Source organism: Eleutherodactylus coqui, chromosome 1 (assembly GCF_035609145.1).
Source record: "Eleutherodactylus coqui strain aEleCoq1 chromosome 1, aEleCoq1.hap1, whole genome shotgun sequence".
NCBI classification, from domain to species: domain Eukaryota; kingdom Metazoa; phylum Chordata; class Amphibia; order Anura; family Eleutherodactylidae; genus Eleutherodactylus; species Eleutherodactylus coqui.
Genome location: NC_089837.1, coordinates 277726919 through 277754389, shown reverse-complemented (window position 1 = coordinate 277754389; position 27471 = coordinate 277726919). Strand labels below are relative to the sequence as shown.

The 27471-nt window shown below is 45.1% G+C and overlaps 1 protein-coding gene across 1 annotated transcript in view; it reads left to right on the top strand.

Annotated features, from left to right (window-relative positions):
* Window positions 1-27471, top strand: part of HNF1B (HNF1 homeobox B) — a 129683-nt gene that overhangs the window by 16187 nt on the left and 86025 nt on the right. The window contains exons 2-4 of the mRNA XM_066583953.1: window positions 13852-14051; window positions 21384-21639; window positions 25686-25927. Of these exons, the coding sequence (XP_066440050.1) occupies window positions 13852-14051; window positions 21384-21639; window positions 25686-25927 (698 nt within the window). The remainder of the gene's footprint in view (window positions 1-13851; window positions 14052-21383; window positions 21640-25685; window positions 25928-27471) is intronic.

Sequence of the window (27471 nt, the reverse complement as noted above, 5' to 3'; positions counted from 1 at the left end):
GCAGGGGGTGGGGTTAGTACAGTTAGGACTGACAGAATAGAAAATAGTACCATTAGTAGCAAAATGAATATAAAGAACAACAACTGCATAAATTGTGTGGCAACGAATGCAAGAAGTCTGATTGGTAAAATGGGTGAGTTTGAAGCAAGAATGTCTGACAAAAATTACGATATAGTAGGAATAATGGAAATATGGCTTGATGATAAGTGCGATTGGGTGATAAATTTACAGGGGTACAATCCCTTCAGAAGAGACAATGGAAACCAAAAAGGAGGAGGAGTATGTCTGTATGTTAAATTGTACTTAATGCCGAAGCTACAAGAAGATATACTTGCAGGGGTTGAACGCGTGGAATCTCTGTGGGTAGAAATACAGGTAGAAAAAAAATAACAAAATCCTGATTTTAGGGGTTTTCTATAGGCCACCAAAAGCAACAGAAGAAACTGAAATCTTATTAGGGACTTTAATTATCCGGATATAATATGGGAAGGCGAAACCTGCAAATCTAACAAGGGTAATAAGTTCTGGAGAACAATTAAAGATAACTACCTTGTGCGGAGCCAACTAGAGGGAGGGCCACTCTGGACTTATTATTAGCTAACAAACCAGACAGAATCATGGGGGTGCAAGTGCAGGGACACTTGGGAAATAGTGACCACAATATAATTAATTTCCAGCTGTCATTTAACAAGAAGCCTTATTATGGAGCTGTTTCCCACTGGGAGCGCCCAGTTGTCATACAGCGAGTGCTCCCAGCGGAGGATGCAGAAGACAAGCAGGGTGGCCCCCCTTGTCTTGTGCATTCAGCTGTTTTCTGCACGGAGCACCCGGCTGTTATACAGCCGAGTGCTCCGAACAGGTTATGGAGAACGCAGCTGGACAGCTGCGTTCTTTATACCTGGCCTGTCATCAGGGAGCTAAAACAATAGTATCAGCTGTATCCCTCTGTGAATCCCTGATAAGGTTCATCGTTGCTGAATGACAACGATGAGCGACAGCTTAACAAAAACTGCACAATGTCAGTGCAGTTAGACACAACGATTATCGCTCAAAAGACTGCTTTTGAGCGAATTTTGAGTGATAATCGCTGTGTCTAAATGGGCCTTAACACAGGAGAAAGTGCAAAATCAGTTAAAAAGGATTGAAATTAATAAATTGCCGGGCCTGGATGAAATACATCTAAGGGTTCTAAGGAAACTAGGTGAAGTGATAGCTAGACCGCTATTTCTTATCTTTATGGACACTATTGAGACCGGGCTTGTACTGCTGGATTGGCGCATTGCCAATGTGGTTCCAATATACAAAAAGGGGTCTAAAAGAGAGCCTGGTAACTACAGGCCAGTAAGTCTAATTTCAATAATTGGAAAAATATTCAAGTGGTTTCTGAGTGACGCCATTCTAGAATACCTCAAGGAAAACAATGGCATAACTCCTCTTTAGCATGGGTTCATGAGGAGTCGATCATGTCAGACCAATTTGATCAGCTTCTACGATGAAGTAAGTTCTAGGATGGACCTGGAAGAGTCTATTGATCTTGTTTATCTAGATTTCTCTAAAGTATTTAACACTGTGCCGCACAATAGATTGATATATAAAATGAGATAGCTTGGTCTGGGCAAAAACGTGTGTACCTACGTAAGGAACTGGCCCAGAGATAAAAAAGCAGAGGGTAGTAGTAAATAGTTCATACTCTGATTGGGCCACTGTTGCTAGTGGGGTGCCACAGGGTTCAGTATTAGGCCCCATTCTGTTCAACATATTTATCAATGACCTGATAGAGTAAAATATCAATATTTGCAGATGATACAAAATTATACATGGCAACTAATACAACAGAGGACAATGTGCGGCTACAAAAGGACCTAGATAAACTAGGGGCTTGGGTAGAAAAATGGCAAATGAAATTCAATATTGATAAATGTAAGGTTATGCACATGGGCAGGAGAAAGGGGTGTCACCAATATACACTAAACGGGGTACTGCTAGGGAAAAGTGATATGGAAAAAGACCTGGGGGTACTAGTGGACTGTAGATTTAACTGGAGCAATCAATGCCAGTCAGCTGCTGCAAAAGCAAATATAGTCTTGGCAACGAATTAAAAGAGGCATAGGGGCGAGGGACGAGAACATTATTCTTCCACTATACAAGGGATTTGTCAGACTTCACATGGAATACTGTGTACAGTTCTGGACACCGGTGCTCAGGAAAGATGTTGCAGTGCTTGAAGGGATTCAAAGAAGGTCAACTAAACTCATTCATGAAATGAAGGGACTGGATACCTAGAGAGACTATTAAAATTGGGATTATTTACCCTGGAAAAAAGACTGTTAAGGGGCGACCAAATAACTATGTATAAATACATTAGGGGACAATACAAGGATCTCTCACATGATCTGTTTAAACCCAGGACTGCGACGGTAACAAGAGGGTATCCTCTACGTCTAGAAGAAAGCAGGTTTCATCACCAACACAGAAGGGGACTGTGGAACTCTCTGCCTGAGGACGTGGTGATGGCAAAATCCATAGAGTAGTTTAGGACAGGACTAGATGTCTTTCTCGAGCGCTATGATATTACAGGATATAGACATTAGGTGACCAGCGGGGATTTTCATCGAGTAATTACTCTGGCTGCCATTATGGAGTCAAGAAGGAATTTTTTCCTCTATCGGAGGTAATTGGCTCGTGGGACTCTCCTATGCCTTCGGCCGCCCGCAGGCGGCCGGGTCAAATCCCGCTGCGAGAATCCTCGCAGGGGGATACGGACCCGTGCCCCTGCAGAGGCCTGCTGCTCACGCGCTCCCGGCATCTTCCATCTCTGCTATGTGCCGGCCAGCCAGCACATGCGCAGAGTGGAGCCAGCCCGTCACTACTGACATTTCTGTGCAGGCCTCTGTGAGACCCGCACAGAAATAGAACATGCTGCGATTTTTTTTCTGCATGTGTCTTCACATGGACAAATTGCGGCTGTGTGCATAGGATTGCGTTTTGCAATGCAATCCTATGCAGGCAGGCACACTGCAGAATTTCCGCCCGTGTGCAGGAGGCCTTCCTGTGTACCAACAAGTGGGAGATTAAAACAGGCTGAACTAGATTGACATTGTCTTCATTCAGCCTAACATACTATGTTACTATGTTAATTCATGCGGAACAAATTTTTTTAACCCCTTAAAGGCCAAGCACAGTAAATTTATGACACTTCAATCTGGGCTTTAATCCCGGACTATAGTAAAAATATAGTACAGGATTAAAGCTCCTGTTCCTGCAATGTAGTAGAAGCAGGTCAAGTTCTTGGCAGTTTTTAACAGCTTCGACCTTCTCCTTTACAGCCTGCACAGCATTCCATGAATGCTATGTAGTGAAGAGAGACAGTGGAAGTGTTACTGTGGTATCTTGCAGCAACTGAGACCCAAGACACATGCTGAGGAGATGGCACTTGTCACAGTGGCTTTACCAAACTCCTCCCCAGAGGGACGCGTATGGCCTGAGCCAAGGCACCACTAGGCCTCTTCCAGGCAACACTGGGACAGCAGTTACCTGTATAGATGTGTAGTGGACTGAAGAAGTTGTCACTCGTGACACCACTGTTCTTTCACACCATTGGTTGTCCAGCGGGAAAAATAATAGAGTCCACACACAGTTATAGTTGAATACTTCAATCACTGGGAATGGGCAGTGACTGGAACTTTACTTTTTCAAGAAAACAGACTTCACACACCATTGCAGGAGAAAACAATTTCAGCAAGGTCAGGGAGGAAAACACAGGATGAAACCGGGCCTACAGTCCTAGTTATTTGTATGACTTCGCTCCTGGACAGACTCACCGGAGGTGTAAAAGCACTCTGCTGACACTCACTTGTACTCAGAAGACAGAACACTGCATGGCAGGCTCCTTCCACTCTCCCTCAAGGTAGAGTTCCTGGGATGGGAACATCAAGATACCTCTCCTCAGCTTCCATTCTTCACCACATGAGGGTTGAAGGTACCCTTATGTGGCTGGCACTCTCTTTCAAGCAACCCAGAAGAACAGACTCACCATACTTTTTGGCTTGCACTCATATTTATATCATACAACATCACATGACAAGACAATTGGTTATAATTTCCAGACATATCCCAGCCATTCACAGACATTACCCTCTTACATGCTGTACATGCTGCAGCTGTGCAATACACATAACTAGAGACAAGACAATTTGCACAATGCATCCACACTGAAGACATGACATGCATGACTATTATGAAGGGGCCAGATATATAGACTTTGGGCTACTACATTACTTCCGCTATTCGACTCGGCAATCATTTGACTCTGGATGCCCCCTGCCAAGGCAAAGCTGCAATGTCCTAGCAGACCCAGAATCAGCTATGTTAGTGACTATTGACACTGCAGGGGGATGTTTTCCCCTGTAACTGGGGCTTCTACAGGATGTCATAGGGAACATAGATGTTAAAAAAAAGTTACAAAAATAAGTTAAAAAATTACAGTATAAAATAAAAAAAATATACACATAAAAAAGAAAATGACCCATCGCCGACACCAACCAAAACTGTCGCCATATGTCCCTTGTAATCAGACTATATAAATGATATGTTAAAACGTCCAAAAGAAAATAGGGAGCCCATTCCCTACTTTATTTTAGTGTAAATATACTAATTTTAAAAATAAACTATAAAAAAGAAAATTTTTTTTTAAAAACTTTTTACCCCTAGTAAAATTTTAAAACAGAATAAAAAATAGGCCTATGCGTCACGGAAAAATAAAACACAGCAAAAAGTAGTGACACATTTGCAATTATGATTAGAAAAGGTTTTCAGGATCATATGTGTTTTTTTATTGTTCACTGTAATATGTGTAATATTATTTGTATGCTTGCTAATAGTTGCAGTAATCCAAACATAGGTCCAAAACAATGCTGAACAATGCATGTGAAAATGCTCAGCAATTCATGTAAACCCATCAACAAAAACAAGCACTATATCTCAGTTAACATATACTTTATTATAATCATTTTAAAAACAAATGATACATGGTCACATACAAAAATCAAAAATTGATCAAAGGCCAAAGTATATTCCAAATCAATAGGATTTAATAGTAACATGGGATTGAATAGTAACACGCATCTTGCCCAAAGTGCAATACTTCCACTGAATGTAAGGGGGTTTCTATGATTTCCTACGATGTGATGTTCCTGGACATTCGCAATGGATGCTCTAACAGTAGTTTCCCATCATATATGTATTCCAACATCCACAGTACCGTTCTTCCATGATCCTTATTTCTTGGTGAAATCGTTCCCCACACAATGGAAATCTATCCAAATGATTGTACAGATACTCATGTTGCAACCAAGTGTAGAAAATGTAGTGAGCATATTCCCCATGAGTGCACTGTAGTCAGCAGCTTTGTCGTTTCCAAGAAAATTCTTTACAACCATACGGAACGATGACCACGCACATGTCTCAACATTGTTCATAGAATCTTGCAAGCGGTGGTCTTTCATAAGTTCCCTGATTTGTCGTCCATCGAATATACCTCCTTTAATTTCTCCATGTTCACCCCAGGAAATTTTCAGAAGTCAGCAGGGATACTTCGAGTGGGTGCGCCACCTCTGGCTGGGTAGAGTTAGGCTACTCTGCCTAAGATGGTAGCTTGTGCGGCAGGTGGGATTGCAAAGTGATTCTCTCTACAAAACCAAGTTTAATGTGTAATGGTGGCAATATGATCTTTTCTCTATCCACCAAAGGTTCTGTGATGATATTTTTTTTCTCCAGGAACCATGTTTTCTCTCAAAGGCCATTATCTCACCCACTATTGATCTTTAGCTATGCTGTCCCACAGACATAGAAAACATGGGTACTTTGTGTACTTGCTCTGCTGCCATAGAAAGAAATTTACCATTTTCAAATTCACATAAATGATCTCTTGGTGACCGCGATACACTGTCTTCTGTAGGACTGTGGCTATTGTTGCCTGATCTTCCCGCATACTAACTGAGTGACCAATAGGAATTAACCTGAATCTGTTTCTGTTATGTAGAAGTACGCATTTTAGGCTGCATTTGGAGCTATCTAAGAACAACCACCATTTGCTTGGTGTGTATTCACTCACATTCAGTTTCATGAGTAACCCTTGCACGTTGCAAGAAAACAAAATAAATTTCTTATGTGAAGAATGGCAGAAACTCTTCTTCTCTGTTGAGGTATACTGTGATTTTAGTTTCCGTTAACGGTAAACTTCTTTCTGCCAGCCGGGAAGCTAACAACTCTTCTTTGGAAGATTTAGTTGTCTTATGAGGTTGTAATTCTATGTGATTGAAATCTGATGCAGCTGGTCTTTCAAAGTCACTGTCATGTAGTTCAGCATAGCTTTCTTTCTCACCATCCGGCTCATCTTTTTCTTCGGAGAGCTCTGGAAGGCTGCTACATGTTAGGACAGGTATATATCTTGAATGTAGTACAGGGTGATTACGGAGGCTAAATCGAGATATGTCCACTTACTCTGTTTTTCCTATTGATACCCTTTATATTCACCAAACAAAAGTAACAGTCATTGCTATAGTTGCTCTGCTCGTGCCATACCAAATTTCATGCACTTCCTTTTCCCATTCCACCATTGTCGCTAATGCTCTGTACATGCTTTGCACACAATATGTGGTGCTCAAGGCTTGTATTGGTACCCCAGTTTCACTGCGAAGTAAGCTAAATTAGCTCTTTTCACAAAGTCTGTTATAGATTGTCTCTGCTGAGGGAATGTTTATTCCCCGCAAATGAAACTAAAAACATCAGGATGATGGACATATAATGGAAACAAAACACATATGAACATCAACAAAATCAAGGATATATTGTACATGAACAGTAAAGAAATTCTGCAGCAAAAATAAAGTAATAATTAATATCAGCGATATCTCAAAAATTAGAGCTCCTACAAAGAAAAAAAAAAGAATTTCTGGAATCAGCAGCACACAAATACCCACAATCAGGTTGAAAATTCCAGGCACCAAGAAAAAAATATTTTTTTGTTTCCCAGTATTATAATAAAGTATATATTTTAACTAGAGATGAGCGAGCACCAAAATGCTCGGGTGCTCGTTACTCGGGACGAAATTATCGCAATGCTCGAGGGTTCGTTTCGAGTAACGAACCCCATTGAAGTCAATGGGCGACTCGAGCATTTTTGTATATCGCCGATGCTCGCTAAGGTTTCCATTTGTGAAAATCTGGGCAATTCAAGAAAGTGATGGGACCGACACAGCAACGGATAGGGCAGGCGAGGGGCAACATGTTGGGCTGCATCTCAAGTTCACAGGTCCCACTATTAAGCCACAATAGCGGCAAGAGTGGGCCCCCCCCCCAACAACTTTTACTTCTGAAAAGCCCTCATTAGCAATGGATACCTTAGCTAAGCACCACACTACCTCCAACAAAGCACAATCACTGCCTGCATGACACTCCGCTGCCACTTCTCCTGGGTTACATGCTGACCAACCACCCCCCCCACGACCCAGTGTCCACAGCGCACACCAAACTGTCCCTGCCCAGCCTTCAGCTGCCCTCATGCCACGCCACCCTCATGTCTATTTATAAGTGCGTCTGCCATGAGGAGGAACCGCAGGCACACACTGCAGAGGGTTGGCACGGCTAGGCAGCGACCCTCTTTAAAAGGGGCGGGGCGATAGCCCACAATGCTGTACAGAAGCAATGAGAAATCCAATCCTGTGCCACCTCCATCTGGAGCTGCACACGTGGGCATAGCAATGGGGAACCTATGTGCCACACACTATTCATTCTGTCAAGGTGTCTGCATGCCCCAGTCAGACCGCGGTTTTTGAGAAATAGTCACAGGCAGGTACAACTGGGAATCCCCAACTCCGCAATGGGAATTCCGTGTGCACCCACAGCAAGGGTGGCTCCATGGAACCCACACGCTGTACATAAATGTATCCCATTGCAGTGCCCTGGACAGCAGAGCTAACGTCAGATGAAATGCAGGTGGGCTTCGGCCCACACTGCATGCTCCAGTCAGACTGGGGTTCTTTAGAAGTGGACACAGATGCATTTACAACTCCCTGTGGACCCACAGCATGGGTGGGTGCCAGGAAGCCACTGGCGGTACATAAATATATCCCATTGCATTGCCCATCACAGCTGAGGTAATAATGTCATGTTTAATGCAGGTGGGCTTCGGCCCACACTGCATGCCCCAGTCAGACTGGGGTTCTTTAGAAGTGGACACATGTAGTTACAACTCCGTGTGGACCCACAGCATGGGTGGCTCCCTGGAACCCACCGGCGGTACATAAATATATCCCATTGCATTGCCCATCACAGCTGAGGTAATAATGTCATGTTTAATGCAGATGGGCTTCGGCCCACACTGCATGCCCCAGTCAGACTGGGGTTCTTTAGAAGTGGACACAGATGCATTTACAACTCCCTGTGGACCCACAGCATGGGTGGCTCCCTGGAACCCACCGGCGGTACATAAATACATCCCATTGCAGTGCCCAACACAGCTGATGTAACGTCAGCTGTAATGCAGGTGGGCTAAAAATTAATTTGATTACACTGTAGGCGAGGGCCCCCAAAAATTGGTGTATCAACAGTACTAATGTACCTCTGAAAAATTGCCCATGCCCAACCAAGAGGGCAGGTGAAACCCATTAATCGCTTTGGTTAATGTGGCTTAATTGGTAACTAGGCCAGGAGGCAGCCCAATTAAAATAAAAATTGGTTGAGGTGAAAGTTTCAACGCTTTAATGAGCATTGAAACGTATAAAAATTGTTTAGAAAAATTATATGACTGAGCCTTGTGGGCCTAAGAAAAATTGCCCGTTCGGCGTGATTATGTGAGGTTTCAGGAGGAGGAGCAGGAGGAGGAGGAGGAATATTATACACAGATTGATGAAGCGAAAAGGTCCCCGTTTTTGATGGGGATACAGAACGATGCTTCCATCCGCGGGTGCAGCCTACGTATTGCTTAGGTATCGCTGCTGTCCGCTGGTGGAGAAGAGAAGTCTGGGGAAATCCAGGCTTTGTTCATCTTGATGAGTGTTAGCCTGTCGGCACTGTCGGTTGACAGGCGGGTACGCTTATCTGTGATGATTCTCCCAGCCGCACTAAACACCCTCTCTGACAAGACGCTAGCCGCTGGACAAGCAAGCACCTCCAGGGCATACAGCGCGAGTTCAGGCCACGTGTCCAGCTTCGACACCCAGTAGTTGTAGGGGGCAGAGGCGTCACGGAGGACGGTCGTGCGATCGTTTACGTACTCCCTCACCATCCTTTTACAGTGCTCCCGCCGACTCAGCCGTGACTGGGGAGCGGTGACACAGTCTTGCTGGGGAGCCATAAAGCAGTCAAGGGCCTTAAAGAGTGTTGCCCTGCCTGTGCTGTACATGCTGCCTGATCTCCGCGCCTCCCCTGCTACCTGGCCCTCGGAACTGCGCCTTCGGCCACTAGCGCTGTCATATGGGAATTTTACCATCAGTTTGTCCGCCAGGGTCCTGTGGTATAGCAACACTCTCGAACCCCTTTCCTCTTCGGGTATGAGAGTGGAAAGGTTCTCCTTATACCGTGGGTCGAGCAGTGTGTACACCCAGTAATCCGTAGTGGCCAGAATGCGTGTAACGCGAGGGTCACGAGAAAGGCATCCTAACATGAAGTCAGCCATGTGTGCGAGGTTACCTGTACGCAACACATGACTGTCCTCACTAGGAAGATCACTTTTAGGATCCTCCTCCTCCTCCTCAGGCCATACACGCTGAAAGGATGACAGGCCAGCAGCATGTGTACCCTCACCAGTGGGCCAAGCTGTCTCTTCCCCCTCCTCCTCATCTTCCTCCTCCTCCTCCTCCTCCTCACCGCGCTGAGATATAGACAGGAGGGTGCTCTGACTATCCAGCGACATACTGTCTTCCCCCGGCTCTGTTTCCGAGCGCAAAGCGTCTGCCTTTATGCTTTGCAGGGAACTTCTCAAGAGGCATAGCAGAGGAATGGTGACGCTAATGATTGCAGCATCGCCGCTCACCACCTGGGTAGACTCCTCAAACTTTCCAAGGTCCTGGCAGATGTCTGCCAACCAGGCCCACTCTTCTGAAAATAATTGAGGAGGCTGACTCCCACTGCGCCGCCCATGTTGGAGTTGGTATTCCACTATAGCTCTACGCTGCTCATAGAGCCTGGCCAACATGTGAGCGTAGAGTTGCACCGTGTGGGTACGTCGCACAGCAGTCGGTGCACTGGCAGATGAAACCGATGTTGCAGGGTGCGCAGGGTGGCAGCGTCCGTGTGGGACTTGCGGAAATGTGCGCAGAGCCGGCGCACCTTTCCGAGCAGGTCTGACAAGCATTGGTAGCTTTTCAGAAAGAGCTGAACCACCAAATTAAAGACGTGGGCCAGGCATGGCACGTGCGTGAGGCTGCCGAGCTGCAGAGCCGCCACCAGGTTACGGCCGTTGTCACACACGACCATGCCCGGTTGGAGGCTCAGCGGCGCAAGCCAGCGGTCGGTCTGCTCTGTCAGACCCTGCAGCAGTTCGTGGGCCGTGTGCCTCTTATCTCCTAAGCTGAGTAGTTTCAGCACGGCCTGCTGACGCTTGCCCACCGCTGTGCTGCCACGCCGCGCGACACCGACTGCTGGCGACGTGTTGCTGCTGCTGACACATCTTGATTGCGAGACAGAGGTTGCGTTGGAGGAGGAGGAGGACGCGGGTGGTTTAGTGGAGGAAGCATACACCGCCGCAGATACCACCACCGAGCTGTGGCCCACAATTCTGGGGGTGGGTAGGACGTGAGCGGTCCCAGGCTCTGACTCTGTCCCAGCCTCCACTAAATTCACCCAATGTGCCGTCAGGGAGATATAGTGGCCCTGGCCGCCTGTGCTTGTCCACGTGTCCGTTGTTAAGTGGACCTTGGCAGTAACCGCGTTGGTGAGGGTGCGTACAATGTTGCGGGAGACGTGGTCGTGCAGGGCTGGGACGGCACATCGGGAACTGAGTAGCTGGGACGGCATCGACTGGGACGGCATCGACTGGGAACTGAGTAGCTCCGGGCCGCCGCCGCCATCATACTTTTGAAGGACTCCGTTTCCACAACCCTATACGGCAGCATCTCCAGGCTGATAAATTTGGCTACGTGCACGTTTAACGCTTGAGCGTGCGGGTGCGTGGCGGCGTACTTGCGCTTGCGCTCAAACACTTGCGCTAGCGACGGCTGGACGGTGCGCTGAGAGACATTGGTGGATGGGGCCGAGGACAGCGGAGGTGAGGGTGTGGGTTCAGGCCAGGAGACGGTAGTGCCTGTGTCCTCAGAGCGGGGTTGGATCTCAGTGGCAGGTTGGGGCACAGGGGGAGAGTCAGCGGTGCAAACCGGAGGCGGTGAACGGCCTTCGTCCCACCTTGTGGGGTGCTTGGCCATCATATGTCTGCGCATGCTGGTGGTGGTGAGGCTGGTGGTGGTGGCTCCCCGGCTGATCTTGGCGCGACAAAGGTTGCACACCACTGTTCGTCGGTCGTCTGCACTCTGTGAAAAACTGCCAGACCTTTGAGCACCTCGGCCTCTGCAGGGTGGCATGGCGTGAGGGGGCGCTTTGGGAAACAGTTGGTGGATTATTCGGTCTGGCCCTGCCTCTACCCCTGGACACCGCACTGCCTCTTGCAACCTGCCCTGCTGCTGCACTTGCCTCCCCCTCTGAAGACCTGTCTTCAGTAGGCGTAGCAAACCAGGTGGGGTAAGTCACCTCATTGTCCTGCTGCTCTTCCTCAGAATCCTCGGTGCGCTCCTCCCTCGGACTTAATGCCCTTAATACTACCTCACTGATAGACAACTGTGTCTCATCGTCATTGGCCTCCTCACCCACTGAAAGGTCTTGAGACAGTTGCCGGAAGTCCCCAGCCTCATCCCTCGGACCCCGGGAACTTTGCAATGGTTGGGCATCAGTCACGATAAACTCCTCTGGTGGGAGAGGAACCACTGCTGCCCAATCTGAGCAGGGGCCCGAGAACAGTTCCTGGGAGTCTGCTCGCTCCTCAGAACGTCTCATTTTCATGGAGTGAGGAGGCTGGGAGGAAGGAGGAGCAGCAGCCAGAGGATTCTGAGTTGCAGCAGTGGACGGCGCAGAACTGTGGGTGGACGATAGGTTGCTGGAAGCACTTTCTGCCATCCACGACAAGACCTGCTCACACTGCTCATTTTCTAATAAAGGTCTACCGCGTGGACCCATTAAATGTGCTATGAATGTGGGGACGCCAGAAACGTACCTCTCTCCTAATCCCGCAGCAGTCGGCTGCGATACACCTGGATCAGGAGCTCGGCCTGTGCCCACACCCGGACTAGGGCCTCTGCGTCCTCGGCCGCGCCCACGTCCTCTAGACCTACCCCTACCCCTCAGCATGCTGTATTACCAGTAATGTAGAAACACAACGCTGTAATTAAATGTGCCGCTTATTGGTCTGTGGTTGGAGGCTGGGTTCGCTTACGGAACGCCAGGAAATAATTTGGCGCAAGCCTGCTGTAACACTTAGCTGGCTGCGTATGATTTTGTAGAACTACTATACCCAGCACACACAGACCCAGAACACTGAGCACAGTGACAGGCAGGCCAAATAAATTTTTTTCCAATATTTTTTTAGAAAAGGCCCACTGCCACTGCCTATATTCAATCAATAATATATGTCTTCTGTCCCTGGAGTGTGTCACAGAACTACAGAGTGTTGCACTGTTATTAACTGCAACAGAGCGGTGATTTCAGAGCCAGGAAATAATTTGGCGCAAGCCTGCTGTAACACTTAGCTGGCTGCGTATGATTTTGTAGAACTACTACACCCAGCACACACAGACCCAGAACACTGAGCACAGTGACAGGCAGGCCAAATAGATTTTTTGACCAATATTTTTTAGAAAAGGCCCACTGCGTATATTCAATTAATAATATATGTCTTCTGTCCCTGGAGTGTATCACAGAACTACAGAATGTTGCACTGTTACTAACTGCAACAGAGCGGTGATTTCAGAGCCAGGAAATAATTTGGCGCAAGCCTGCTGTAACACTTAGCTGGCTGCGTATGATTTTGTAGAACTACTACACCCAGCACACACGGACCCAGAACACTGAGCACAGTGACAGGCAGGCCAAATAGATTTTTTGCCCAATATTTTTTTGAAAAGGCCCACTGCGTATATTCAATCAATAATATATGTCTTCTGTCCCTGCCTCCACACTTCTGTCCCTGGAGTATTACTGCAGGGCGCAATGCTCTGCACGGCCGATATACCCCCCCAAAAAAAAAGTGCAACACTGCAAAAAGCAGCCTCCACACTACTGCACACGGTTAGATGTGGCCCTAAGAAGGACCGTTGGGGTTCTTGAAGCCTACACTAACTCCTAACACTCTCCCTATAGCAGCTCCAACACGATAGCACTGTCCCTCAGCTATGTCACAACGCATCTGAGGCGAGCCGCGGGAGGGGCCGATTTTTATACTCGGGTGACACCTGATCTCGCCAGCCACTCACTGCAGGGGGGTGGTATAGGGCTTGAACGTCACAGTGGGAAGTTGTAATGCCTTCCCTGTCTTTCAATTGACCAGAAAAGCGCGCTAACGTCTCAGAGATGAAAGTGAAAGTAACCCGAACATCGCGTGGTGCTCGTTACGAGTAACGAGCATCTCAAACACGCTAATACTCGAACGAGTATCAAGCTCGGACGAGTACGTTCGCTCATCTCTAATGTTAACCTAAATATATTGCTCATTTTTGCTGATGGGTTTTAATAATTGCATTACAATTATTGTAGTCTGTGTTGTTATATATGTTAGCTTAATAACATCACTTCTTATTTTCTTTACAGTGAAGATCCATGGAGAGCTGCGAAGATGATTAAAGCATACATGCAGCAACATAACATTCCTCAACGAGAAGTGGTTGATATTACTGGACTAAACCAATCACATCTTTCCCAACATCTCAACAAAGGGACTCCTATGAAAACTCAAAAACGTGCTGCTCTATATACCTGGTATGTCAGGAAGCAACGGGAGATACTAAGACGTAAGTTTCAAAGTAAAAGGTCCACACTTTTTTCAGTTTAATGGATAAAGTTTCTAATACTTACCAGCTATTGTTATGGTCTAACACTTCTCACAGTGTTCTGATCAGAGTGTGCTGGTGCTGACATTCCCAGCAATCAGCTGTAAACTATGGGGTAACCAAGCACCGAATGATCAAGTTCCCTGCAGCTCTACCTTAGAAGAAACAAATCATTACACCATTCTTATTGATATCTATGGATTGTCCATGTAATGTGTAAAACTGGGAGCAAGTCCAGTGGGTCAGTTGCTAGAGGTATCAGGGTCCAAAGCTTCCTTGGCTAAACTGGGCATACAGAGGACAAGCATTTCATCTGGGAAACGCGATTGCTGTGGCTTCGCTGAGCAGAAGTGCCTGTAGCCCAAGTCCATGGGGAGGACACTGTAGAGTGGTAGTATAGCCGGCCGGTGTGCATTTCAGATGAAACTGCTACAACTCTTGGGTTAAATCACTAGATGATCACATTTCTTGTGATGTTTTTTAATTTTACTGGAAAAAGCAAATAACAGTATCTCTAACGCCAAACAGTCTCTTACCGTATCCAGTTACATGAGGTAGCAATGAATGTTGCTCAACTCAGCTTTGCATCTGGTAATAGCATAGCAAATGGAAATACAATCTGGTCAGAGCTTGCATTGGCATGGCAGTATGTAGAACAGATTTTTGCAGCGTGGTGCATAGCCCATAAGGGAAATCAAAAAAGCCTCTTTCAGCGTATCACACTTTCTGTCTCTCAGTGTCTTTCTTCCTTCTACACATCAGCACTGCTTCTCATGCTCCGCTCCCTAGGCCTTAGGCCCACCTTCTGCTGACTGTGAACACCTGCAGCCTCTGTTCCTTCAAGACACAGTTCCTTACAGTTTACTTAAAAACAGGAAACAACTGTAAACAGCTAAGGGAAGTTACCTTACCGCTCTTACATTCCCTCCACCCCTTTGTGTATGGTCATCCTGGCCAACACAGAACATTTTTAGGAATGTCCCCTTTTTTCTTCTTTTTTTAAGCATAAAGAACATGAAACAGATACATCATAGAGAATTATCAACAATGAAAAAGCAATGCAATCTTTAGGGCTTTTGGCTGCCTAAACCTATCCCTGTCCCCCTCTAACTATAACAACAGGGCACAATTGCACATTTACATATTGCCCTTTTTAACTGGGAGGCCTAGCCCACTCTTCGGTCTAGGCATCCTGCATATACTCATGCCAGAGGAAGTCCAAATCTGGGGCTCCGGCAGTGCCTCCTTCTACTGCAGACGTTTGAACAGGGGAGGCTGAGTAAACATCACCTTTCCCCAGTTGTCTATGATTGGGTGCTGGCCTCCAACTCCTCCGGGCCTTGGGTAACTGCCTACCATGGACCCAGCACCCCAACCATGCAAGTATAGTGAATCATTTCATCAACACGGAGATCATGGGCAACTCAGACCACTGACATTTAGTGGAAAAAAATAGTATGTCTCGTTACGTCCCACACAGATCCACATCTGGAATAAGGGTCAAACTTTTCCAGGGGATGTTCCTCTGGAGTCATTCATTGAAGTTGCAGTCGCTCTTGCTGCTCTCTCTCAGCTTGCTGAATTCTTGCCTCCTCTACCAGCTATTGTTAACCCAATCTGGAATTGTATTAGGCATTTGGTACCAGGCTTGGCTGGGTTGGGTATCACTTACGGGAGGAGTCATAAGTCACTTTTCCTCTCATGGAATGGAGTCGCTGCAGGTAATAATATTATCTTGCTTAGAAGGGGAATTGCCAACCACTTGCTTTTTAGACCTCACATCCATCTAAGGTTCATCGTCAAAACTAAAAATCCACTGGCAACTGATGGGTGCCACTGAGGTGACCACCGCCATTAAGTGGAATGGTGAGGCCTCTGTCCTTACAGATTCCAGCACAGTGTCCCCCACAGTGTCTTAAGAGAGGACCATCCATGCTCACAGTGCCATGTATAAAACTGTGAGTGAGTCCGGCAGGTTGGTCTCTGAGGGTACCAGGGTGCAGGAGTGCCTCAGCTAAGCTGGGCATAAAGTGAACCAGCATTTCATCTGGGGAAAGTTAGTGCTGTGGCTTCACTAAAAGGAAGCTCCTGAGTCCATGGGGGGCATTTAGGTAAATCCCTCTACACATGACCCAAACTGAGCGTGAGAACACCTACAGCCTCCTTGCTTAAAGGCACTGCTCCTTACAGTTTACCCAAAACAAGGAACATAGCATTACACAATGCATAAACATGCTGGGTATTCCAGAGTAACAAATGCCCTTGGTGGCCACTCTGGCTATTAGATCAGAGTCTTCAAGAGGGCAAACCTCATTCCATTTGACAATGAGTTTTCTAAACCACACAACTCCTTTAACAGCTTCTCACCTTGTGCTGTAATAGTACGCCCTGGCTTGTACTCAGCGTAAAATACACTATTATTATGGCCATGTGATGATGTAGGTTCAAGAGCTGTGCTTGCACCATCACTTGAGAGTAACTTCTGTATTATACCCTTTAGATGATACATCTGCCTGCCCATCAGCCATTTGCAATGCAATTGTTTATAATTGACAGGTTTCCATAGCAACCAGAGACCTCTGGATCTGCCATGGATGTTAATGTAAAAAAACCCCAGATAATAGACCATAATATAGAAGTATTGCAGTGTGTAATCTGACCGATCATCAGCACATTCATGTCCCCTGCAGGGACGTAGAAAAAAGGTGAAATATTAAGGTAAAAAAATGGCTTTTTTCATGCTGCCTCTCAGAAAAATGCAATTAGGCTGGTTTCACATGGACGAGAAAATCGTGAGATGCACAAATCTCACACAAATATGAAACCTAATGGGGTCGGAGGCAGCAGCGCCTGTCCCAAAACAATGGGAGAACTATGTGAAGCAATGCTGCGGCTGTGACATGGATGGCAAGGGCGATATTGAGCCATGATTCACAGCCCGATATCGCTCTTGGCCATGTGAAACTAGCTTCAAAGTGATGAAAAAATTGTATATACCACAAATTGGTATTAATAAAAACAACAGCTTGTTATGTAAAGTACAAGCCCTCACACAGCTCAATCAGTGGAAAGATTAAATAAAACAAAACTATTTGTCTTTGCCTGTAATAATGCAAAAATAAATTATTCCCCAAATGAGGGTTTTTATTGTGGAAAGATAGAAAAATATTACTTTAGTATTATCTTAATCATACTGGCCTACAAGAAAAAGTCATTTATACTGCATGTTAAATGCATTAAAAATAGCACTGTCCCCTCTCAATTTTACATTATATGTACCCAAAAATAGTCCTAATAAAACTACAGCTCACCTCACAATGAATATTTGTCTAAGTTGACAGAAGAATAAAAAAGTTAAGATTTTTGAAAAATGGAGATAAAAATCCCTAGAGATTGTCATGTTCTTAAAGGGAATCTGCCAACCTGCCATCAACTGGCTCAGTGATAGAAAGCAGGAGGTGGTTTGGGTCACCGTTACTAGTTGGGTACCATAGAAGTCAGTATTGGGCCCTGTTCTCTTAATATATTAACAACATTTGGAGGGATTTGACATTAAAATATCAATATTTGCAAATGATGCAAAACTATGTAAAATAATTAACACAATCCCAGTTGCCTACGTGGGCTTCTGCTTATCTGCTGGAGGAGATGTGGCGCTTGAAACATCCACACGATATTTCATACTCTTGCAATTCAGTGACTCATGGTTCTTTTTCTCGCACTGACCTGTGCTTCGGGTCCCCGGAATGTCTTCCTTTGGTGTGTGACGTCTCTTATCTACCCCGAGGTATTTTGGACCACTCACCACTACAGCTGGTCCTCAGTTTTGAGGGGAGGGACACTTGTCCCCTGGGGAGACTTAATCCCTTTTGGCTTGACCAACAGGAGGTCTGCACTTATACTGACCAGGAGGCGGAGATTTACTGGGAAATTAATGCTGCTTCGGCATTCGAGTCCACGGTCTTGGAGGCCTTTAAAAGCCTTCAGTAGAGGGTTCTTTTGCTGGGGCCATCTTAGTTTATAGAAAGTCTCTGCAACAGGCAAGGGAGGACTTGGAGCGTTGTCTCTCCAAGGCGGAAACCTGTTGTATTATGGCTCCCCCTGAGGCAAATCACTTTGCACTTAACTGTCTGAGGAAAGAATATAAGTTATAAAAGGGATAAAAATGGCCGACTTTTAGCCTACCTCACCAGCAAGAACAATGTTATTTCCCCAATTGTAGGAATCCAGGATACATCCGGGGCCTTGGTCACTGACCCTGAGCTTATCAATAATGTATTTGTTGCCTTTACACAGATCTGTATACCTCCTAGCTCGTTTGCCCTGATGAAGCCCTGAAGTCCTACCTTGACACTATTACTTTCCTGACATTAGCCCAGACTAGAGCGACAATGCTGGATGGTGACTTGGAGCAGGAGGAGATTGTAGAGTCTATTAAATCTTTCCCAAACAGTAAATCCCCAGGTCCCGACGAGCTCCCCATGGAATGGTACAAAAAAACCGTGGAATTTATAGCCCCGAAACTCCTTGTGTTAAACAGTATCCTTCGGGAGGGGGGTTTGCCACCAACTAGGCGTGAAGCTTTGATAGTCTTGATTCCCAAGCCTGGAAAAAAAACCAGGGAACTGTGGCTCGTACCGGCCTATCTCCTTACTCAATAATGATATTAAAATCCTGGCTGAGGTTCTGGGAATGCGTATTAATAGGGCCCTTAGTCACATCATACATGCTGATCAGTCAGGATTTATGCCAGGCAAGAGTACAACTATGAATGTCAGAAGACTTTTCACTAACCTTGCGCTATCGCATTCCAACCGAGGGAAGTGTACCTTGGTCTTCATTGATCAGGCTAAGGCCTTTGACTCAGTGGAGTGGAGGTATCTGTGGGAAGTGGTGGCTCGTTTTGGGTTCGTGCCAATCTTTATTAAGTGGTGGCCCGGTTGCGGACGAACACCCATATATCTAAGCAGTTTTCCTCTGTCCCCAGCCCTCTTTCGCAATTGAGCCACTTGCAGTACAGATTCGAGCGTCAATGGCAGTCACGGGGTTCCAATTGAGAACTCATGAAAAGCGGCTGGCATTGTACGCGGATGATACGCTTCTGTTTCTGCAAGACCCAGAATCCTCTTTAGCCTCAGTGCTCTCAATTTTTAACATTTACGGAGAGTACTCCGGAGTAAGGGTTAACTGGGATAAAACTGGGCTGTTGGCGGTCGATCTCCCTGCGGCATCACTAGCCCTCCCTGCCCCCTGGAGTGCACAGATAGCGTCACCTAGTTGGGAATAGTGATGCGGAGATCTACTGACCATTTTTACACAGATAATCTTGCTCCACTTTTGGACTGGGCAAGAGACATGGCAACGTGATGCGCTTCACTGCCATTGACCCTAGTTGGTTGTATAAACCTAATTAAAATGAAGTTATTACCCAAATTTTTGTATATATTTCAGAACGCCCCTATCCTAATCCCTAAAAGATTCTTTACAGCTCTCCTAAAATACTCCTTCGCAAAAATCAAATTGGAAACTCTCTGCCTGCCCACGGATGGAGGGGGGTTGGCCCTTCCCCTTTTCTACTGTTACTACCTGGCTAGTCAAATGGTATTTGTGGGGTGCTGGCTGTCGTCTACTGCCTATAACCCAGTGGTGGGATTTGAGTGCATAGTAGGGGGCTCAGAACAAAGTTTGAGAGGCTTATTAGTAAGGGGCCCAACCTCGCGTGTAAGTGCCCTACCTGCGCCCATGTGGGTGACTCTGAAAATCTGAAACGCCGCCCTTCATTTGATACCTGATGAGGTAGCCAAGTGGTCTCCTCATATCCCTCTATGCTGTAATCCCAACCTCCCACACTTGCAATGTATGCCTGACATAGTCTTCTGGAGATGACATGGGATCACTACCCTCACAGATGTTGTTGAAGGTGGCGTTTTCTGTACCTTTTTAAAATTGCAGACACGTTTTGGCCTCCCTAGTAGCTCGCCTAGTACCTAGCCTTTTTAGGTATTTCCAACTTCGCCATGTCCCGAGAGCTTAATTTGAGGGCCTGAGTATCCCCCTTGTCATGACTCGGCTGGAGGAGTTGGCACAGATGGCTAATATTCTGAAGCCCCTCTCCTGTTTCTATAGACAGCTGACACATAACTTTGCTTCACCGGGAGACAGGGCTCTTAAAAAATGTGGCTCGGATATATTGGACATGGACTCAGATGACTGGAGAGGCCTTTTGGCAGGCTCTGGGTCTCCCTTAATAAGTACTAGAGACAGGCTAATACAAATCAAGTTCCTCCATAGAGTCTATTATACTCCTAGCCATCTAAACGCTATGGGCTTATCCCCTAGTTCAGACGGCGCAAGGTGCTTGATGGATGCAGACACAACTATGCATATGTTCTGGGAGTGTCATGTTTTACAAGCTTATTGGAGGGATGTTCTTGAGTTCATGGAGACGCATCTGGAAGCGCCATGTATTCTATACCCTAAGGTCTGTCTCTTCGACCTTGTGGAAGAAGTTCCGATTGATGCGGCAGCATGCACCCTATACAAATTACTTTTTTGTATGCTAAAAACATAATATTACTTAATTGGAAACTCCCCCCCAAAAAACAAAGAAAGTGTTTAAAAAAAAAAACATTGGGAAGACTTGCTTGAAAAGGAGGTCTCTTTCCTGGAGACCCCCCCTATATGGAAATGTTATAATAATCGTTTTCTCAGCAGAGGGTCCCTCCAAGGCATGTCCAGATGACGTTTTTGAAATAGAATTTTTTTATTTACACATATAAAACAAAAAAAAACCTGTTGCATGCATAAAATTATAAATACATGCAATGCGTTTTGGGGTCTTAAACTACTCTTTTATCAAGCATATTGTATTTCATATTATTATCTACCAGATATAAATGGAGCATGAATACCAATTTGCAGTGCCTCTAGCCAGCATCGTTTATTAGGATGAAACAATAGCATGATCTCCTTTATGTTAAGGCACATTTACACTGGACAAATGTCGGGCAAATGATGCCCGACACTCGTCACGGCATATACTCGCTCTCGTGATACTGCACAGCAGCGAGTATCACTGGCTCGCTAACAGAACGGCCAGAAGGTGGCCGGGGCAGCTGGAAGAGATTTCACTCCATGCTCTCCCCCGCTTCTCTCCATTCACTTTTCACAACAGCTGTTCAGTACTGAATGGCTGCTGCTTACACTCAACAATCATCATTCAGGATTTTAAGTTGCATAAAATGTGTATGTGTGTTTTCTATGGCTAGATTAATTTTTCCTTTTTTTTTGCAGAATTCAGCCAGGGTTCTGGAAATATGACAGACAAAAGCAGTCAGGATCAGCTGCTGTTTCTCTTTCCAGAGTTTAACCAACAAAATCAAGTCACAGGGCAATCTGATGATTCCTGCTCAGAACCTGCCAACAAGAAAATGAGACGGAATCGCTTCAAATGGGGACCTGCTTCCCAACATATTCTTTACCAGGCATATGAAAGACAAAAGAACCCCAGCAAAGAAGAAAGAGAGGCTTTAGTTGAAGAATGCAACCGGTAATGATGGAGCCAAAGTATCCACCTGTGATATAGAAGTTTCTTAAGGCCTCGTTCAGACGAGCATGTTTATTTGCGCGTCTATTAGAGCCATTCGTTTCCTATGTGTTCACATGTCCGTGTTTTACAGGTGTGCAAACGCATGCACCTGCAAAAGATAGGACAGCATGCACCATAGGTCTGTGTTGCGTGCAAATATTCCCTGTCACGGTATTCAGTAATTATGGCACTGCCTGCGTGGACTCAAGAATCCCTTGCCACAGCTGTGGCAGAGGATCGCGATTTTCTCTAATTGCTTTCAATGGGGCTGCAGCTGCTCCCGGTGGCCCCATTGAAAGCAATAGGCTGCCGAAAAAACCCTTGCAGTGATTTTCGAGGAAGCACTTTAAATATAAGACCTTCCCTGAAAGTCATTCCTAGCATGTGTAAAAAAATATATATACTCACATTTCCACCGCTGTCGGGGCTCGGAGTCTAGCCGCTTGGCCCCGCCTGCTGAAAGGGCTGTGTCTGATTGGCTGAGCGCTCAGTCAATCACAGGCAGCAATCAGCCATTCATTGAATTATGAATGGCTGAGCACTGCCTGTTACTGGCTGAGTGCTGTGACTAATCACAGGCAGCGCTCAGCTGTCATTCAGTGAATCCCTACCCCACAGTCCACATAGGAAGAAGTCGGAAGATGGCTATCATAAGCACTACACAACTAGTACCTACCAGAAATTCCTGCAGGTGTAATGTTGCTATAAGCCTCTTGGCAGCCTCCTGCAACAATTTTCTTCTGGTCTTTTCATCAATTTTTTAGGGATGTCCAGTTCTTGGTAAAGCGAACAAAATTTTTTTTTTTTGGGGGGGGGGGGAGCAAGGGTAACCAGTTCCACCAGGGGCTTTGCCATGAGCAGTTCAGTCCCCTTTAAAAATAACCTTTATTGATATGGTAGTAAAATATATTACAGCAACAATGAATTAAAATATCAATCTCAATATAGCATGATTGAGTGTAATACAGTAGACTTGACCAGTCTAAAGCTCCATTTAGAAAGGACAAATGTCAGGCAAATGATGCCCGACACTCGCCCTCACACATACTCGCTCTTGTGCTGCACAGGAGCTAGTATCGCTGGCCCACAGCACGGCGGCTGGAGGAGATTTTTCTCCTCGCGCTCCCCCGTCCCTCTCCATTGACTTAACATAGCGGCTGTTCAATACTGAGTGGCTGCAATTTACACTGAACAATTGTTCAGCTCATCGTCCATCATTTATGCTGCATAAACGATGGACGATGAGCTGAACGATGATCGTTCAGTGTAAATATCAGCTGTTCAATATTGAACAGCCGCTATGTTAAGTCAATCGAGAGGGGCAGTTGAGAGCGAGGAGAAAAATCTCCTGCAGCCTCCACATCCCCCTGCTGACCGCTAGTGTATGCACCGCGAGTGTATGCGGGGACGAGGTTCGGGCATCATTTGTCCTGTCTATATGGGCCCTAAGAGAGACACGATCCTGTCTTGCTAATTATATACAAACATTAGCATCAAGACTGTGATACTTGCTGCAATTAGTGCGCGCTACCAAACAGCAATAAACTGCTATGCACTAAAGATAGATCCCTGCATGAACTGCCAGGATGTATGGTAAGATGCTGCCAGATAAACTAAGTCTGAAAAAAGCTTAGCAGGAAAGACTACATGAGGCTCTATACTAAAAGAACAGGGCAAAGGGGGAGCTCTTCCTTTAGTACAGAGCCTCGTGTAGTGGAGATGAGTGAGAAGACTTTAAGGCCATGCATGCTCCTCTGGGGAAGTATATGCCATACATGGTCAAGGACTGCATATGCAACGAATGATCATTTGGTAAAAGAAAGGTCTTTCATAAATGGAACATTTTTTAGGACCTTGAAAAAAAATTTTTCTTAGAGCAGGACGAAAATTTAAAATGCAAAAATATTGCTCTCCAGATGATAATGGTCTGTCATTGGTTAGCTAAAACTATTGATAATTTTATTTTACCTACTGAATGATCGTTTTGGTTGAAATCTTCCACTTTCATCAACTTTAGTCTAATGTGTTTGGACCAAGAATCCTCCGAACAAGCATTTACACCATATAATAAAATCGATTAAAATGGACAATTTCAAGTAAAATGATCATTCATCAGGTGAAATTTAGCAATCAGCAATTATTTTAGCAAACTGATGACACATCTTTATTTTCTGAAAAGAAGTTGGTTGTGTTTCAAATTTTCATCCAATAGTCTGACGAAAAATCTTTGGTTCTTAAGAAAGATCTTTTGCCCACGAATGACAAAATGTTCCCAGAAATTTCTATCCTTTTTGCCCGATGTAAATGAACATATGTGACAATTTGAACGGCTGTTTTGACCAATATAGTCTAAAATTTGCATAGCTGTGTCAGCAAAACTATTGTTTACCAGATAATCACTCATTCAACGGTTGTTCAGCTATCAACCTACCTCTAGCTAATGTGTGTGGCCACTATTATGCCCTGTTTAGACAAGCTGATTTTTGTTTGAACGAGCAGGTGGCGTCACTGCTAACTCATTCGCTCTCATTCAGTTTGTTTAGACAGGCAGATCATCATTGAGAATTATTCACTTCTTGTTCAGTATTTCACAATCCTATGGGAAAAACTGAGCGGGCAGTGTTTAATCACAACAATAAGTGTACAAGTCAACGATGACTTTTAGTCCTGCTGAAACTGAATGATGTATGAAAAGTGCATGATTCTCCTTCGCCGTTTGGTCGTTGGCTTGTGTTTAACAGGACAATTGTCGCTCAGTTTCTATTTTTTCAATGATAATCGTTACGTCTAAATGCAGCATGATTCAAAGTTTACTGCAGTCTCCAAACCTCCCTAATTAAACTTATGTATGCAGAGATCACTTACACTACTCATAATTCCTGATATGGATGGTCCACTGTTCAAAATAAACACTTGTATCTAATGATCAAGGCTCTAATTTCTTTTAGTCCGCCTGCACACGAACAGGAGCCTGCAGCGGAATCCAACCCTGTACTTACCTGGTGTCCGCTTGTACCTATCTTTTTGTTATTTTTCTGCACATCGGATAGTCACGGTGAGCCGCTGTCAGACATGCGCAGTACAGATTTTTGTTTTTTAAACATTTGCTTTTCCAACGTCATCGCTAGGCTGACACTGCACAAAAACCGAGCATGCTGTGATTTTTCCTCCGCTCGCGGCAATCACAATTCGTTTTTCGAGAGTGTTAAGGAAGAATCGATTTTTCCATAGCTCACTATGGATGGTATTTGCTGCACATGCCGACCGTAGATTACATAATGTAATGTAAATCCGTTTGTGTGTAGGAGCCCTTACTGTAGATTGCAAGCTCTACAAACTACTGTAGGGTGGTCTGTACTTGTATCTCACTACTTGCTGAAGATTTCAGGAAATGAACTCTACAGTATCTTGACTTTAGTTTATTCTATTGTATTCCCTAATTTTAAATTGCAATAGAATAAATAGGTTTATATAAATAATAAATAAAAAATAAAAGTCTAATACGCAACAACTCTTTAATGTATATTTCTCCCACAGGTTGGCTAGTAATACAAAGTATCAAAAACAGTACTGAAGAAAGAAAATATAACATTTATCTAACAAAAAATTATGAAAGTTGTTCATCAGGCTACAAAAGCATAAAAGTAGCAATACTCACCTCTCCTATTTCCCCGCCACTCCCTTTGAGTGATAGCAATTTCCCTATGGCTTTCCACCTCCTGCAGCAGTGATGACATCCTGACACAGGGATATGCATCTGTTAATTACCAAAGAAAGCCGGTGATTGGCTCAGCAGTCATGTGACATCATCACCGCAGCAGAAAGCAGATAGTGGGAAATTTGGACACCATTGAAATGGGAGCAATGGGGAATTTGGGAGGTGAGAATTTCTTCTTTTGTCTTTTTTTTCCTGTTCGTGAGCACTTTCAGAATCTTTCATTTGGCTGGATAACCTCTTTAACAATTAACTTTTTTTTCCTTCTCATTTTTGTGATTCATGCTTACAGAGCAGAATGTCTACAGCGAGGAGTATCTCCATCAAAGGCACATGGCTTGGGATCAAATTTAGTGACAGAGGTTCGTGTATACAACTGGTTTGCTAACAGGCGGAAAGAAGAAGCTTTCAGACAGAAATTGGCCATGGATGCCTATAGCACAGGACCATCACATGCACACCACATGAATCCACTTTTGTCACACGGATCTCCACATCATACGCAGTCAAGTTCTCCGCCAAGTAAATTGCAAGGTAGGAAAATGCGTTTTGTATAGATTTGACTTAAGTAGAGATGAGCGAGCACCAAAATGCTTGAGTGCTCATTACTTGAGCTGAGCTTTTTGTAATGCCCGAGAGCTCATTTCGAGTAACGAACCCCATTGAAGTCAATGGGAGCCTCGAGCATTTTTCAGTGGAGCTGCGGCTGCACCCCTGAATTGTTTTTCATGGAAGGGCTTTACATATAAGCCCTTCCTTGAAAAACAATAATTTAAGTGTAAAGAAAAAAAACTAAAAAAAAAACTTACCTCTCCGCCGCTGCTGTGTCCCCCTTGTGGATGCAGAACACATCTGCCGTATGGGGCAGATGTTTCCTTCATCCCCGCTAGTAAAAAGAATTCCCTACTGCTGCACCTGCCACATCTGTGACAGATGCAGCAGAGGAATTCTTCAATTCCCTACTGCAGCTGTCACACGTGGCAGTTCTGGTAGAGGATCCTGCTGCCGACACCCATCATTGGATTTCAGGGAAGGGCTTTAAATATAAGCCTTTCCCTGAAAAAATAGTAAACAATAGTGTAAAAAACAAAAAAAATACATACTCACCTCCCTTCAGCTGCCGGGGCTCAGTCGCGTCTTCTATCCGCTGTCCCCAACTCTGTAGTACTGACCTATCAGCAGGCGGGGATTTAAAATCCCTGCCTGCTGAAAGAGCTGATGTGATTGGCTGAGGCGCTCAGACAATCACAGGCAACTCTCCCCTGTCATTCATGCGCGGTAGGTGATGACACGGACATGCGCAGTAGGTGATGACGCAGAATCCACAATCTTTCTGCAATGTCATTGCGGATGGGCCACAGATCGGACGGCTTTTATTGACTTTAAGGAAAGACATTTGCCTGGAATCCGCGCAAAAATAAAACATGCTGCGATTTTTCCTCCACAAATACAAAAAAATCGCAATAGATTTATGTTCGTGTAGAGGAAACCATTTTTTCCAGTAGCATGTTATGGGCAGTATTTGCTGCGGAATCCGAAATCCACCCGTGTGCAGGCGGCCTATCTCAGTCAAAAATATGCCAGTCTGTCTAAGATGGGCAATGCTGTGTTGGACAATATAATGACTATAAGAGCTCTTTTACATGGGACAACTGTCAGGCATAGAAGCAACAGAAAAACATATATATATTGTTCGTCGTGCAGATCATGCAGCCCTTTACACTAAAAATGATTATCTTTCAGATTCCTACGATCCAGTGTGAATTTGAATGTTAATCATGCAATGTAAAAGGGCCCTTAGGGTGTCTTCAGATGGTCGTGATTTCAGAAAGGTTTTATGTTCACTAGCGTGATTCTCGCATGATATTACAATGCGCAAGAAAAGATAGGGCTTGAACTATCTTTCTCGCATGTAGTTTTTCTACATGCGAGAAAAGATAGAGCAGGAACTATCTTTTAACTTTTTTTTGCTTGCACAAAATAGCGTGGACTTTTATTGTAAAAAAAAAGCGTTTTGACAGGTTGATGCGCTAATACGCTCTGTAACAGCAAGTGTATTTGCGCATGCAACCGTCTGA